The 12,859-nt window shown below is 37.1% G+C and overlaps 1 protein-coding gene across 2 annotated transcripts in view; it reads left to right on the forward strand.

Annotated features, from left to right (window-relative positions):
- Positions 1-12,859, forward strand: part of STK32B (serine/threonine kinase 32B) — a 175,560-nt gene that overhangs the window by 110,340 nt on the left and 52,361 nt on the right. For both annotated transcript variants that reach the window (XM_082051224.1, XM_082051225.1), the window contains exon 5: positions 12,755-12,792. In XM_082051224.1, coding sequence (XP_081907350.1) covers positions 12,755-12,792 — 38 coding nt within the window. The remainder of the gene's footprint in view (positions 1-12,754; positions 12,793-12,859) is intronic.

The raw sequence follows: 12,859 nt of genomic DNA on the forward strand, positions 1-12,859 counted from the left end.
AAGGCAAATTGTAGAGATATTTTACAGTAATTATAGACTATGAACAGTGGCTCACTTAGGCACACGTGTGTTTGGAGTCCTGTATATTTTCTTTTTGAGTTCGATAAACCGAGCAAACTCTTGGAGAGGTGATACATCTGAATGCATCTATTCTGTATTTCCTGCAGTGAAAAACAAAGAAGCAGTGATATGAATTTCAGCCATTGCAAAACACACTTTCGATTCTAGCTTTTTACAACAGATAAATCCAAAGCTGCTTATCAATAACAACACTCTCCTGATTTGTCTTTAGGCAGAGGACAAATGTCATTTATTTCTCTCATTTAGTTTCACACATGGATTTCTGCCTGTGTAAATTGGAAGAGGCCCTGTGCCTTTTACTGTGAGGAGACTGATATGTAGTTGCTGGCAGTGCACACACACAGTACATTCTTCCCCTTACTCCCAGTCAAAAGCTCTCACATGGTATCTCTGAAGAAAGAAGCATCACCATTGCACTGTGTATGCTTTCCTGCTGGAGCATCTAATGAGTTGTGCACTTCCTGTGGTTATCAGAGATATCACCCATTCTTGAAAGCTGATGCACATGTAGCAGTATGATCCTTGTACTCATATGCACAGAAAGTCTCAGCAATACTTGACACTGCATTACAGAAAAGATTAGAGTCAACGGCTGTGAGATTATCAACAAATTACTGCTATGTGGTGATTCGGTATGACTCCTGCATGTGCTCTGGAGACGAGCTTTTCTTTGAAATGTGATGATGTTTTGGCATCATCACAGTGTTGACAGTTGTTCAAGGTTCCCTCTCAGAGCTACCCAGAAGTAGTCATGTCTAGCATTAGCTCTGGAAAGCAATTCTAGCAAAGGGAGTGGCATGTTTGTCATTACTTTGAGTCCTGCAGGCAAGATGAAAACCAGCTGTCAGAATGGCTGCAAGTCACTTTTGCTGGTTAATGCTCACTTGGAAAAGAACCTCTGTGTCCATAAGAGGAATCCTGGATTGCATAGTCTGGGCTTTGTTATGCAAAAGCATATTTTATATGGTCATAGTGATACTTTCTAATCCCACTCTCTGAGATGTTATACAATATCACACAGAGGAGACAAAGCACAGGTTCACGTTCTCCTTTGGACAATCCTTCTAGCTTTTATAGCATATAAGAATCTTCACCTATTTTTCTTGCTAGTGCAGTATATAATTACCTCTGTGATAAAGTCACATTGGATCTTCAGGAAGAACAATATAGTGAAATATTCTGTGTTTAATATTTTTGTTTTACTTCAGCACCTATGCAACTTCAGGACCTGAACCTAGACAAAGAAGACTATTAGCTGCCTACATATACCCAGAAATATGAAAGGCTCAGTATAGGATTCCTGTTTTTAAAAAGGTCATTTCCCTCAGCCTGGGATAATATCTACTACAATTATTTCTCTAGGCTAAAGTTGACACTGTTTCCAAAGACAACCGGCCATTCAGACAAATGTAGATATCATTACTGCCACCTATTGTTACAAGTAGAGAATTGAAGATATTTTCATAATGTATTTTTCCAAATGGAGATAACATTGGAAAATAACAAGCTTGTTCCAGTTGAAGTATTAGTAAATAAACATATTTTGGTACTTTCTTTGACAGCTTTATTTTCAGAGCTATATAGAATTGCCTAGTACAAGTGCTAAGAAAATCCAAGATCTTCATGGACACCTGGTAAAAAATAGTACTAAACTAAACAGGAACCGCAGGGAAGGAACTAAAAAGGAACCATAATGCTCAGCATCACAGTAACATATTTTTATATATCTTGGTGCTATTATACAATCCAAAGCTGTGAGCCAGGTGTCCAGACACTCTTTAGAGGTACATAGGAAGAGGTAGGGTCTTCAGAGGCTTTAGTTAGTGAGAGCTTTTTCACTTGACATAATTATTACAGCAGTTATGTCTTGCATAGATGCTAGAAAATGGTCTTGTTACTACACAGGTTGCCATACAGAAGGAAAAAGTTCCAAAGTGGGATAATGGGCGGGGTGATAGGATTCTGATCAGTATGATATGAATGCATGGTACCTGATAATTAGTTGGAAGTTGTTATGGATTTTTTGTTTCTACATTAAAGCCCCAGGAGTGGGAATTGCAGAGGAAACAAAAGATTTCAAATAAAAGATTTTGAATAGGAAGACCCAATAAAAACGGTTATATGTTTGTGGATTGTGGGTTTGGGTGGTTTTTTGGGTGTTGTGTTTGGTTGGTTGTTTTTTTTTTTTTTCCTTTGTGTGTGTGTGGGGGAGAGTTTGCTTGTTTGTTTTTTTGTTTGTTTTGGTTTAGGTTGGTTGGTTGGTTTGTTTTTTTGTTTTCCTTTTGTGTGTGGTTTTATTTTGTTTTTGTTTTGTTTTGTTTTGTTTTTGTTTTTTGTTTTTTTCCAAGGGCTACTGACTGTTGAGTACCTCAGGTTCATGAATAATGCACCACAGATGGTATAATAACAAAATTATATATTTCTAGCTGGTGATAAATACATTATTGGTGATTGCATGTTTATGGAATGATTTTCAAATCCTGAAGCTTTTATTCATTTTTTTTTTTTACACAGAATTCTGTGGAATACTATTAATTTCTAGATTTAGAAGTTGCCTTAATGAGTACTGTGAGATTTTAACATATAATTAAAATATCATAAAACTATTAAAACACTGTGATATTATAAAACCAGATTATCTTTCAAGGTGTGATGTTTGCTAGTCTGACCCTTTCTTGAAGGAAAATTAATTTTTTTAAGACATCTGATATCTATGCACATACATATACTTATTTGAAAAAAATCTTCTACTGCAAATTGATTACTGAAACTGTATCTGGTAAATCACTGTAAAACCACAAATTTGGCTCCATGCCTTATTTGCAGTTTGAAATCCAGATTTTTTTTTTTTTCTGGATGAAGATGGAGCTGACTAAGTAATTTCCTCTAGATGGAACTTAGACCAATTAATATTTTAGGCTTTTTGACATTTCAGACTAGAGCAGGACACTGGAAGTGATGCCCTTTGACATTGCAAGTCCTTGGTGTATAACAAGCTCCAGAAAGTGCAAAAGGAAATGTCTGAGTTGATTGAATTAATAATTGTACCCTTTGCTTCTCAGAAGATAAATTTATGCATGGACATTCTGATACAAAATAGCAGTTGATTCTGTTTTCAAGCAGAATTAGTGGATCTCAGCTCTCCTGGATTTTTCTCCTTACTCAAGAGAGAAATGGCTATAAAAGATGCATTCCTTTTAAATTATTCCTATCGAAAGCTCAGCAAAAGCTATGCAACAATAAATTACCTTTGTAACTTGTCTCTGGTTTCAGTGAATTAGCCCAGTTTAAATATGTGAAGATCAGGACAGGTACTTTAATTTTTCATCATCTCAATCACTTGTTTCTGCATTTGCTGGCCACACCTATGACCACAGGATTTTATTAAGAGATGTTGCTTCCTCATTCGTGTCTTAGTCAGACACTTAATGTGTCTTAGTCAGAACTTAATTATTCTGGTGGCTCAAGTGTCAGATGTGATGCCTTGTGGAAACACAGCTGGATTCATATAAACAAGCATTCACAAGATGTTATTTTCTTTACAGATCTCTCATAATCTAATACCACATCTTCTCAGCTAATTTCCAATTTTACTGAAGTCTTGCAATTTCAAAATTACAGTGATTCACCAGGTCATGGCATGGCATGGCATTCTTTAGAGCAGGAACAGAAGGCTCTGAAGGTCTTTTTATGTAATGACAGTAAGTGGCAGCAACTACTGGTCAGATCTAAGTGAGGGTTGTGTGAACTGGTGATCAGAGGTCTAGAGTAGTTAGAAGTCTTTCATTCCCATTCATCTGATATGAAAAAACAGTAAAGAACTCTGAGATTCTTACTGTGATTTTGTTTTAATACCATTGAACATTTCATGAAAGTAGGAAGGATGTTGATCAGGAACAAGAAACTAAAAAGATAAATTAGCGATGAGGTGCTGATGAAGAGGATGTATCAAACTTCACTAAGGCTATTTCTTGAGCAAGTGTTCTTGGTAGGTACTCAGCACAGTTCAGCTCTGGGGGATACATCATTTCTGTGCTGCCCTATAGAAGCAAAATACCTCTGACCAAATTAATCTCTTGTTTGTACAGTGGCCAGTATACATTGATTTGTCCTTCATCCAAATCTTCAACAAATTTGCCATAAGAAAACCTTACTGTGTGTGCACTGTCTTTATGAACTGCATGCCTTGTACCTGTATTATTCGTGAATATAAATACAAAATAGGAAGGAAATAAGGTCCCTATCTGTGAAAATCAGAATTTGTTCACATTTCTGTTGAAAACTGGAAGAAATTGCTTTATGATGTGTGATATGGTTCACTTCAGTGCTCTGATATAGTGATAAATCTCAGGTGAACTTGCATAATCCATAGCTGAAACTTGTATTTCCCAACTCATTGCCATTTTTATGGCTGTTAAAAACTGTGATACGGCTAATATTAATCTTAATGGAAATGGTCCAGAACTACGCATGTCATATTAGTTTATTATTTTGTGGCAGGTATATGTTTGTGATTTAATGTGAAACATCGGTGTGACCAACTAGACCTAAAAAAAACCCCAATAAAAGGCTCTAGTCAGGTATATTCTGTAGTATATAAATGGGTTATGAGCAAATAACTGAGAATAATTTAATAATTGAGAGAATCAGGTACTCAGTAAACTGAGGTTATTTGAATTATCCCTGCATGATTTCAAGTTGTTAGCCAGAAGCTGTTGCTTTTTGCTGTGCTTTTTTAAATGGTAGCAGCTGTCTTCTAGACTTTACCACTTGCATCTAATGGTCAATGAAGACTCCTAGTCTCTGTATAGCATTACCCATGTCCAAGAATACAACCATCACTTTCAGTCATAACTGTTTGGACTATTTTGTCAAAGAGAAGGCAAACAGGATCATGAAGGTCGTTGTAGGTTAAAACTAGTTAATGTGACTTTCTGTGATCTCAATAGAATTTCTTTTCCCAGTGAAAACAGTGATTTCAAGTGCTTATTTCTGCATGAGGAAAAAAAACCAAACCACACAAACAAACAAACAAAAACAACAACAACAACAACAAAAACCAAACAAGAAACAAGCTGCATAATTAAGAAAAAGCCTTTAAGCTCAGTATTTCAAGGTTTATCTTACACAGCATACAGTTAGGTCATCAGTACTAAAGATAAAAGAGTATGAAAAAAACTTTATTAAGGCTGAAACAATATCTACAGGAGCCAATGTAATCCTTCCATTGAAGTCAAGGCCTTTGTCTGGATCTTGTTTCTTCTGCATCCTTACGAGAACGCTGAATTAATCTAATTTAATTTCTGTTTTGGCTATTTTGAAACAATCTCTGAGAGAAACAAAACAAAACATCTTTAGCATTCTGCAAGGCAATAGTCTGCCTTAACTGTAACCCAATTAATTTTAGCGATACACATGTAAATATAGGCTGACAACATCCAGACTGAGAGAAGCATATCTTGTCACCCATGGAGTTTGATTGCCAACAGGGTCTAGGCATTACCACGACCCTGGAGGAGGTTTGTTATGGGCTGTAGTGCCAAGTGTGGTTTAGAGGAAGCTACTCATTTGCTGCTCCTGACCTGAATGGTGGAGAAAACCTTCTTTGCTCCCTGCGGAACTTGCCTACACATAAAAGATCATGGGAAAAATTCATATTAGAAGGGACCTCAGGTGGTCTCTAGTCCAACCTTCTGCTTAAAGCATGGTTGGTCATGACATCAGACCAGGCTTCCCAGGGATTTATGTAGTCATATCTTGAAAAACTCCAGGGACGGTGACCACAAATCCCCTCTGGGCAGCCTGTTCCACTGCTTGTCTGTCCTCACAGTGAAAGTTTTCCTTTATACTGAGACTGAATCTCTCTTGTTTCAGCTTACACCTGCTGTTCATTTGATAGAGTCTGTCTTTTGAATGAAATTGAGTACGTGTCTTCTGTCTATTCAAATAAAATCAGTTAAGAGCTGCTTTTAAAAATGTAAGACTTCAGGAGTCTGTACACAACTGAGTTTACTCTGTAAGTTACCTTTGGTTAACGAAGAGTTGGAATCTCAACCATCCTCATTCAGAGAAAAAGAATCATCATTAAAAAATGGAAATATGCCTAATAAGTCATGTTGATAAAACTGCTGTCAACTGAAATGCTTAGATATGTTACTGTGGGATTTTAGAAACTCAAGAGAAGGGAAATGTGACAACACATTAAATCCTGCTCTCAGTCAGCAAGGCAAAGAGTGAAATTCATCAGACATAAAGTTGAAAGAATGTACTTCGGATTTTTTCTGATACCAAATAAAGATTCAGGGATTATTTCACATGTGAATTCAGAGTCATCCAGAACTGTTACAACAAATATAGTTCCTTTAAGTAATATTAAAAAGCAGCTTGGACTGGCAAAGAACAGTGGTCCTTGTGTTGGAAACACAGGAAACCTTTCGATGAAATAAGGAGACAATATAGGTAAAAGCAAAAAATCACAGACTTAAACATGATAGAAACCAAGTCTGTGTTGTTTGTTTGCTGCAAAATATGGAAGAAGAATAGAATAGATGGGCAGTGTTAGTTTTTCAGTTCTCACAGGTTTGAGGAAAAGCATGGATCTTCTGTTTGACATTATTATTTATGTTATTTGAAAAGGCGAAGGGAAGACAGCATCCATACTTGCTGTTGAAGTACTTTCCTAAATCAATTAGATTAATCTTAGTTGGAGGAACTCCAGTTAGTAGTTCTGTTGTTCGTATCAATGCCTAAATCTTAGTTTAAGCCTCTGAAGCATTTTTACACAATTATGTCTTGTAATAATCAATGCGAGTTTATTTTGTAGTCAAAATAAAACCCTGTTTGTGTAGTTCACTTCATTTTTATGAAATATGAACCTTGATTTCCTGTTCCAAAAGCAAATAGAAAAGTTCTATTGACCATCTAGATACTATTTATTATTTGATATGCCTGTCTTGTAGATCTGTTAACTAAACAACCCTAATCTATTTGTTCTTTACTCTCTGGGATTTTTTTGTTCAGCCTTTCCCAGATATTTTCTTTTTTGACTGTTTTCTTTCAGGTGCTGTGAAATCAGGTAAGGCAAAGCATCTACTTTTGTTTTAAATTACAGTATAATACCTTTTTATCAATATTTTTCCACAACCTACTTAGAATTAGTTGTTATTAATGTGAAGTGGTAGTCAATGAACCAGCCATTGCTTTTTTTGGCTTGACAAAACTGGGTAATTCATGGTTGACCTCACCAACCACACAGCTTTCATTTCTAGATTAATGTTTCAAGTCCAGTTGATATCAATAGAGATCAAAAGTTACAATGTCCTGGTTGCTGATTTGTAGCAGCACACATAAAACTTTTTTGGAGATTGTTCTGGATTTCAAGCTTTAGAGCAAATGGCATCATCACATGCTTTTCAGTATTCCTTTCTGTGACTCTTTGACCTATATACAGGACACAAAAATGTGACATCTGGAGGTTTATTAATATTTATTAATCCTGAAAAGTAATTCAGATTTTCCCCTTCTAATGTACATATTTAATTTTTGTCTATTCTTCATTTTACCTCATACTGGCAATATAATCACCTGGTTTTGCCACTCTTACTGAGATTTCTCAAAGTCCTCTTTAGGTGAAATAATCTTCTATCTTTTACCATTTCACATAGCTCATAAATATTGTGCTACACCTCTCCAGTACTGAACTGCAGAGCATTTTAATTTTAATCTCCTTTCATGCTGAAGACAGGCTATTTTTTTCCTACTATTTTCTTGTGAGCATTCAAGCCCCATGACGGAATTTAACATGTGAAAGCTCTGACTAGCTTCCAACTGCAATGGATGATACTAAGGCTCACTAAATTCCACATATAAAGTCTCTCCCAGGTCTCTCAATCTTGCATGAACTTCCTTGTATCCAAAAAGAGGGGAAATAAGAACGATGGACTTTGAACTTCTGTACATTATTTTTCACAGACTGACAGTCCGATCTAGGATGGAAGGGACATCCAGAGGCCTCTAGTCTAATGTTCTACCCAAAGTAGTTTTAGCCTTAAGATCAGACCAGGTTGCTTGGGGTTTTTCCAATCAGGTCTTGAAAACCTCCAAGGATTAAGACTGCACAGCCTTCTTATTTTAGAAATCTGCTTCTACCCACTTAGTAACATGAGAAAAAAACATTGCTGGAAGTGCTACTTAAAACTGCAGATAATTGAACCTGAGTCCTTTATAACCATTGTGAACCTTTCCAGTGAGTTCGGGAGACTCTGCCACATGCAGTGAGTGTGAGTCAATCCATGCTCATGATTTTCCTCCATGCAGAGGGAATATCTTTAAGCATTGGATGTCCACTCAGCCTAGATACTACAGAAGATACAAACAGATCATTAATCATTCTTTCCTATTTGAAAATCATATGCAGCACCTTCTTACTGTACTTTCATCCTTCAGGCAGCTTTAGTTTGACATTTGTAGCTTGGGTGACTGAAGAAAGCTAGAAGTGATTTCACAGGCAACTGTCAATCAACTGCCATCAACACGTGGCAGTTAAACTGTGATTTTTCCCAATTTTTTTCTCCTTTGTCTGCACCTCTGAGTTTCTTGGGTCCGTTGTTATATTAGTTATGCCTGGTCCTATCACTGAGCAAAACCTTTGAAGGTTTCTCCAGTCCCCTTTCTATGTTGCTCTGATTTTTTGTGTGTAAAAATAGGTGGAGCAGCAAAGTTACAGACTGATAAAGTTGTGTTTATGAAATCAGTGCCAAGAACACTGTCACAGCTCTGCTGGTCCTTGCTTGGTGAATGGCTAGAGGGCAGCCCAGGGCTCTTCTGAATCCAAACTCTGAGTTTGCTCCTTGTAAAAGTCCTTCAATTTCTTCTATGAGCTGATTCGAGACACTTATAGTATGAAATAGGTGTTTCATCTAATCCTCGTAGTTAGGGATATGCATAATAGGAAAAGCCTGAAGTTAAGGTGCTGAATTTCACACCCTTTTGTTTGAACATGCCTGCTAAGTGGAAAACTGTTTTCTGAAAAAATGATGTGTAGTCAAAACAGAATTTCACTTACTTAACAAGTTTGAATTTAAACTGCTTCAGTAAAGAGTTTTTATCTTTTAAATCCACCTTCTTACATAAACAGCATTTTTACTATTTAAATGAATTTAATTAGAGTACTTTTTTTAAACAACCTTTATATAAAAGATGCTGGAAGCCCTGCATTCTGAATATACCTGGTAACTTTAATTGTCATGCTCCTAGACCTGCCAAGTCTTCTGCTTGACTGTGTTGAAACTTCTCCGCCCAGACAGTGGCCAGTGCAAGGGCAGAGCAGTGGCCTCATTCTTCCATAGTCCGTGGAGCTTTCAAGAAGCTGCCTCTGGAGAGGAGAGCTTCTAGTGCCACGATGTAAGCTGGGGATAACCACATTACAGAGTGCTGCTGGAAGGCACACTCCTCACAGTGACTCCCTACTTTGCTTTCTCACTGGCCATGTGGATCTATGCATTGTGCACACCTCCAGGCGTGTGATCCCAAAACAGCACCATCTTACTTACGAAACTTGTTCACCTTCTGGCTTAAGTTGGCCCATGACTTTTACTTCCTGCAAAAGCAGTTTAAAATAGCCTGGTTTGAAATTTGAGGCTGGGTTATGAGTCTATCACATTGCCTCAGGGATGGAGTTGGGCTGCTCTGTGCATGGTCGATACACCCTGTTGTACCTGCCCCCAGCTACAGCCCTGTCTCTAAGCCAAATGAGCAAGGTTGTCAGAACCCACGATAAGGAAGATCCCTTGGGTAGGAAAGGCTTTATGGTCTGTGTGCATCTGCATCAAGTGTCAGCCACAGCCTGAATTAGTCATAGAAAGATAAGCACAGATCTAATTTTACCACTTAAGTTTCTGAACATTATAGATGCAACTGCACAAAGAATATATTTGATGATACATACAGCTGTCAAGTGAATTTGTCAATGTCTTTTCTGGTAGTAATAAAAACATATAGTATATTTAATGGTGCAATACCATAGCGGATATTTAAATTGTTTAAACTCATCTTCTTAAAAAAAATATATATATATACATATATATACATATATAAAGACACAGTCTTACAATGAGCAATCCCTGGGTGCTGCACTGTTATACACATAGCAGTAGTTCATAAAGCTGAACTTCTGATTCTGATCAGTTTTATTCTCAGTGAAGTACCAGTGATTGTACCATTCCAATTCTCAATTTTTATTTTCTTAAACTGGGGAAAGCAGTTTGGAGTGACGTTGAATGTATCACAGAAAGGCCCTAATGTACTTGGGTGTGAACCCCATCTTTTTACCCACTCAAGAAGTGCATAGTCAGAATGTGTTTGTTAAACTTTGTGAACAAGTTCAAAACATTGAATTCAGCAGTCAAAACTATGGTGTGCCTATTTTCATTGAAATATGCTGCTGCATTTTTGAGTAATGGATCAATCACAAAGACTATTCAATGTGAAATCACAATCCCAACTCTTTTCAGAAAACAGTTATCAAAACCAAAAGATTATTTTGTTACTAGTAAATATGTTTGATACCAGCTGAATAGTAGCTCTTCCAAAAAGTCTCATCAATTGAGAGATTACATGTAACATTACATATCAAAATTATAGAATTTCCTATGGTATTTCAACCAAAGAGACATTTTATAATATAAGCAAAGATATTGAATCCTACAGTTCACCTGTAGCTCACACCTTCATTCACATGAAATCAGGGGAAGGAATGTTTTTGATATGCCAGATGATATGACAGGTGACTATAGGGGAGAGGAAAGAGAGAAGTCAGAGTTTGGAGGTTTGCAGATGACATGGGCTCCAGGATTTCCCCATTTATTACACATGAAACTAGAACTGCTGCTGAATCAGGCAATCATAAATAGCCTGTAAGTTGTGCAGAAGAAATACAGTATTTCACACTGAAATACTGGTATAATTTTAAATTTCCATTCCAGACAGTAATTCACAGTGAGATCCTTTTCCACACACAGACACATCCTAAATTATTTCTAAATGTGCAGGGAATGATTCAAAGTAATTTCTTATTTATCCTACGTTTCCCCAGCTGCTGCTGCACAAATCATAAACACAATCTTAGTATACTTCATAATTTCATATGATTCTCAGGAAAGGGCAGAAAGTGTGGAATTCAGATTGCTAAGCTGTAAACTTCCTTCTTTTGTCAGTAAGGGTAGGGAGTTGGGGTGATGACTAAACTCATACTACACAAGCAATATACATATTATAATTGCTATTGCTATCTTATTCCTGTATGGTGTTTCCTTTAGAAGTCATTCTCTAATTAAAAAAAAAGTTAAAAAATAAATTAAAAAAAAAAATAAGAAAATAAGGTGGTTTTGTTTTTGTTTTTGTTTTTTAAAAAAAGGTGTTCCGGTGTAATACATTTTTCTTTTGCAACATTTTACTTTTTTCATTATTTTATTTATGGGCACACCAGAAAAATCTTGTTAGTGAAATCTAAGAATGTATTAATACATATTTCAGTTAGCATAAAATTTTCTGAGAAATGTTTAAATTGCAACAATCAAGTAATCCCTTGGCTAAAAAAATTACACAGTTGGAAGTTCTTTGGAGTTCAGATTCATCCAACAGCTTATTTTGACATCAGTGGAAAATTCAGCCCAAGGGGCAAATGTTTTGTTCAAGGTGGACTGATGCATCTCCCACTCCAGCAATGCCAACCAACAACATGGCTTCAAAATTGCATGAAGCACAATCTGGCAGCGAAAAGGCAATGCCACCTAACAGTGCTGCATCACACTCACTGAGGTGCAGGGAGAGCCAAACCAGGGACCGATCCAGGCTGGCAAAGGGAAAAGATGAGTTTCTTCCAGGACAGATCTGCACCATGAGTAATGAGTCTGGACCAAGAAAAGCATGGGAATGCCCAACAATGGTAGGGAAAAGCTGTCTCCATTTGTCCTGACAGCAGCCTGAGTGTAGGTCAACATAAAATGACATTGAAAGTACAGATCTCTGGGGCAGTATTGGTCCCTTGTGCTAAGGACAGCAGAGTTGAGCTGATGCTTCAGCACGTCATAATCTCCAGTCTTCCTTATCCCTGCTCCTTTCCCCAGCATGCTACATGGTGATACAGAGAGCCAAGGCGGGGTTAGGGGCTAAAAGGAGAGCTGCCAGTCTTGCCTTGTTAGTGTAAGATAGATAGCAGAACGACAACATACGAGTGATCATGCATGTGAGCATGACAAATTAGTGGGGTCTGGCAGAAAGGGCAGATCACCAGTGTTTCCAGTTAAATGATTTATTTGGTCTGTCAAATGCAGAGCCCTTTGGCAGCCAGGCACCTCCTAGATGCAAATGTTCCATCTCATTGTTCCCGCCACTATAAAGAATAAAGTACATAATCTTGAAAACCAAATCCATGTCAGTGCTAGCCATATGGAAATAAAACCACATGAAATGGAAACCTAGAGAATGTCTTTATGCATGTTTTCTCAGGGCAGTAAAAAGATGTAGATAAAAATAATTTGCCTTTGTGTATGATATAGTTTTCTTTGGGTTTGTAATGATCTAAGTGACTTGGACCTCACACACAGATAAGGAGAGCAGGTGGCAGGTTTTCTTTGGGTATGAAATGTAAAGCATGCCTTTTCTTGTTTTACAGGGACATCAAACCTGACAACATACTACTGGATGAGCATGGTAAGTGAATATCGAACACTTTTTCATCAGATGTCTCTAATTCTTCAGCTCTCAGTGACATGCTCAT

The sequence above is a fragment of the Streptopelia decaocto genome (assembly GCF_964273445.1).
Source record: "Streptopelia decaocto genome assembly, chromosome: 4".
Lineage (NCBI taxonomy): Eukaryota > Metazoa > Chordata > Aves > Columbiformes > Columbidae > Streptopelia > Streptopelia decaocto.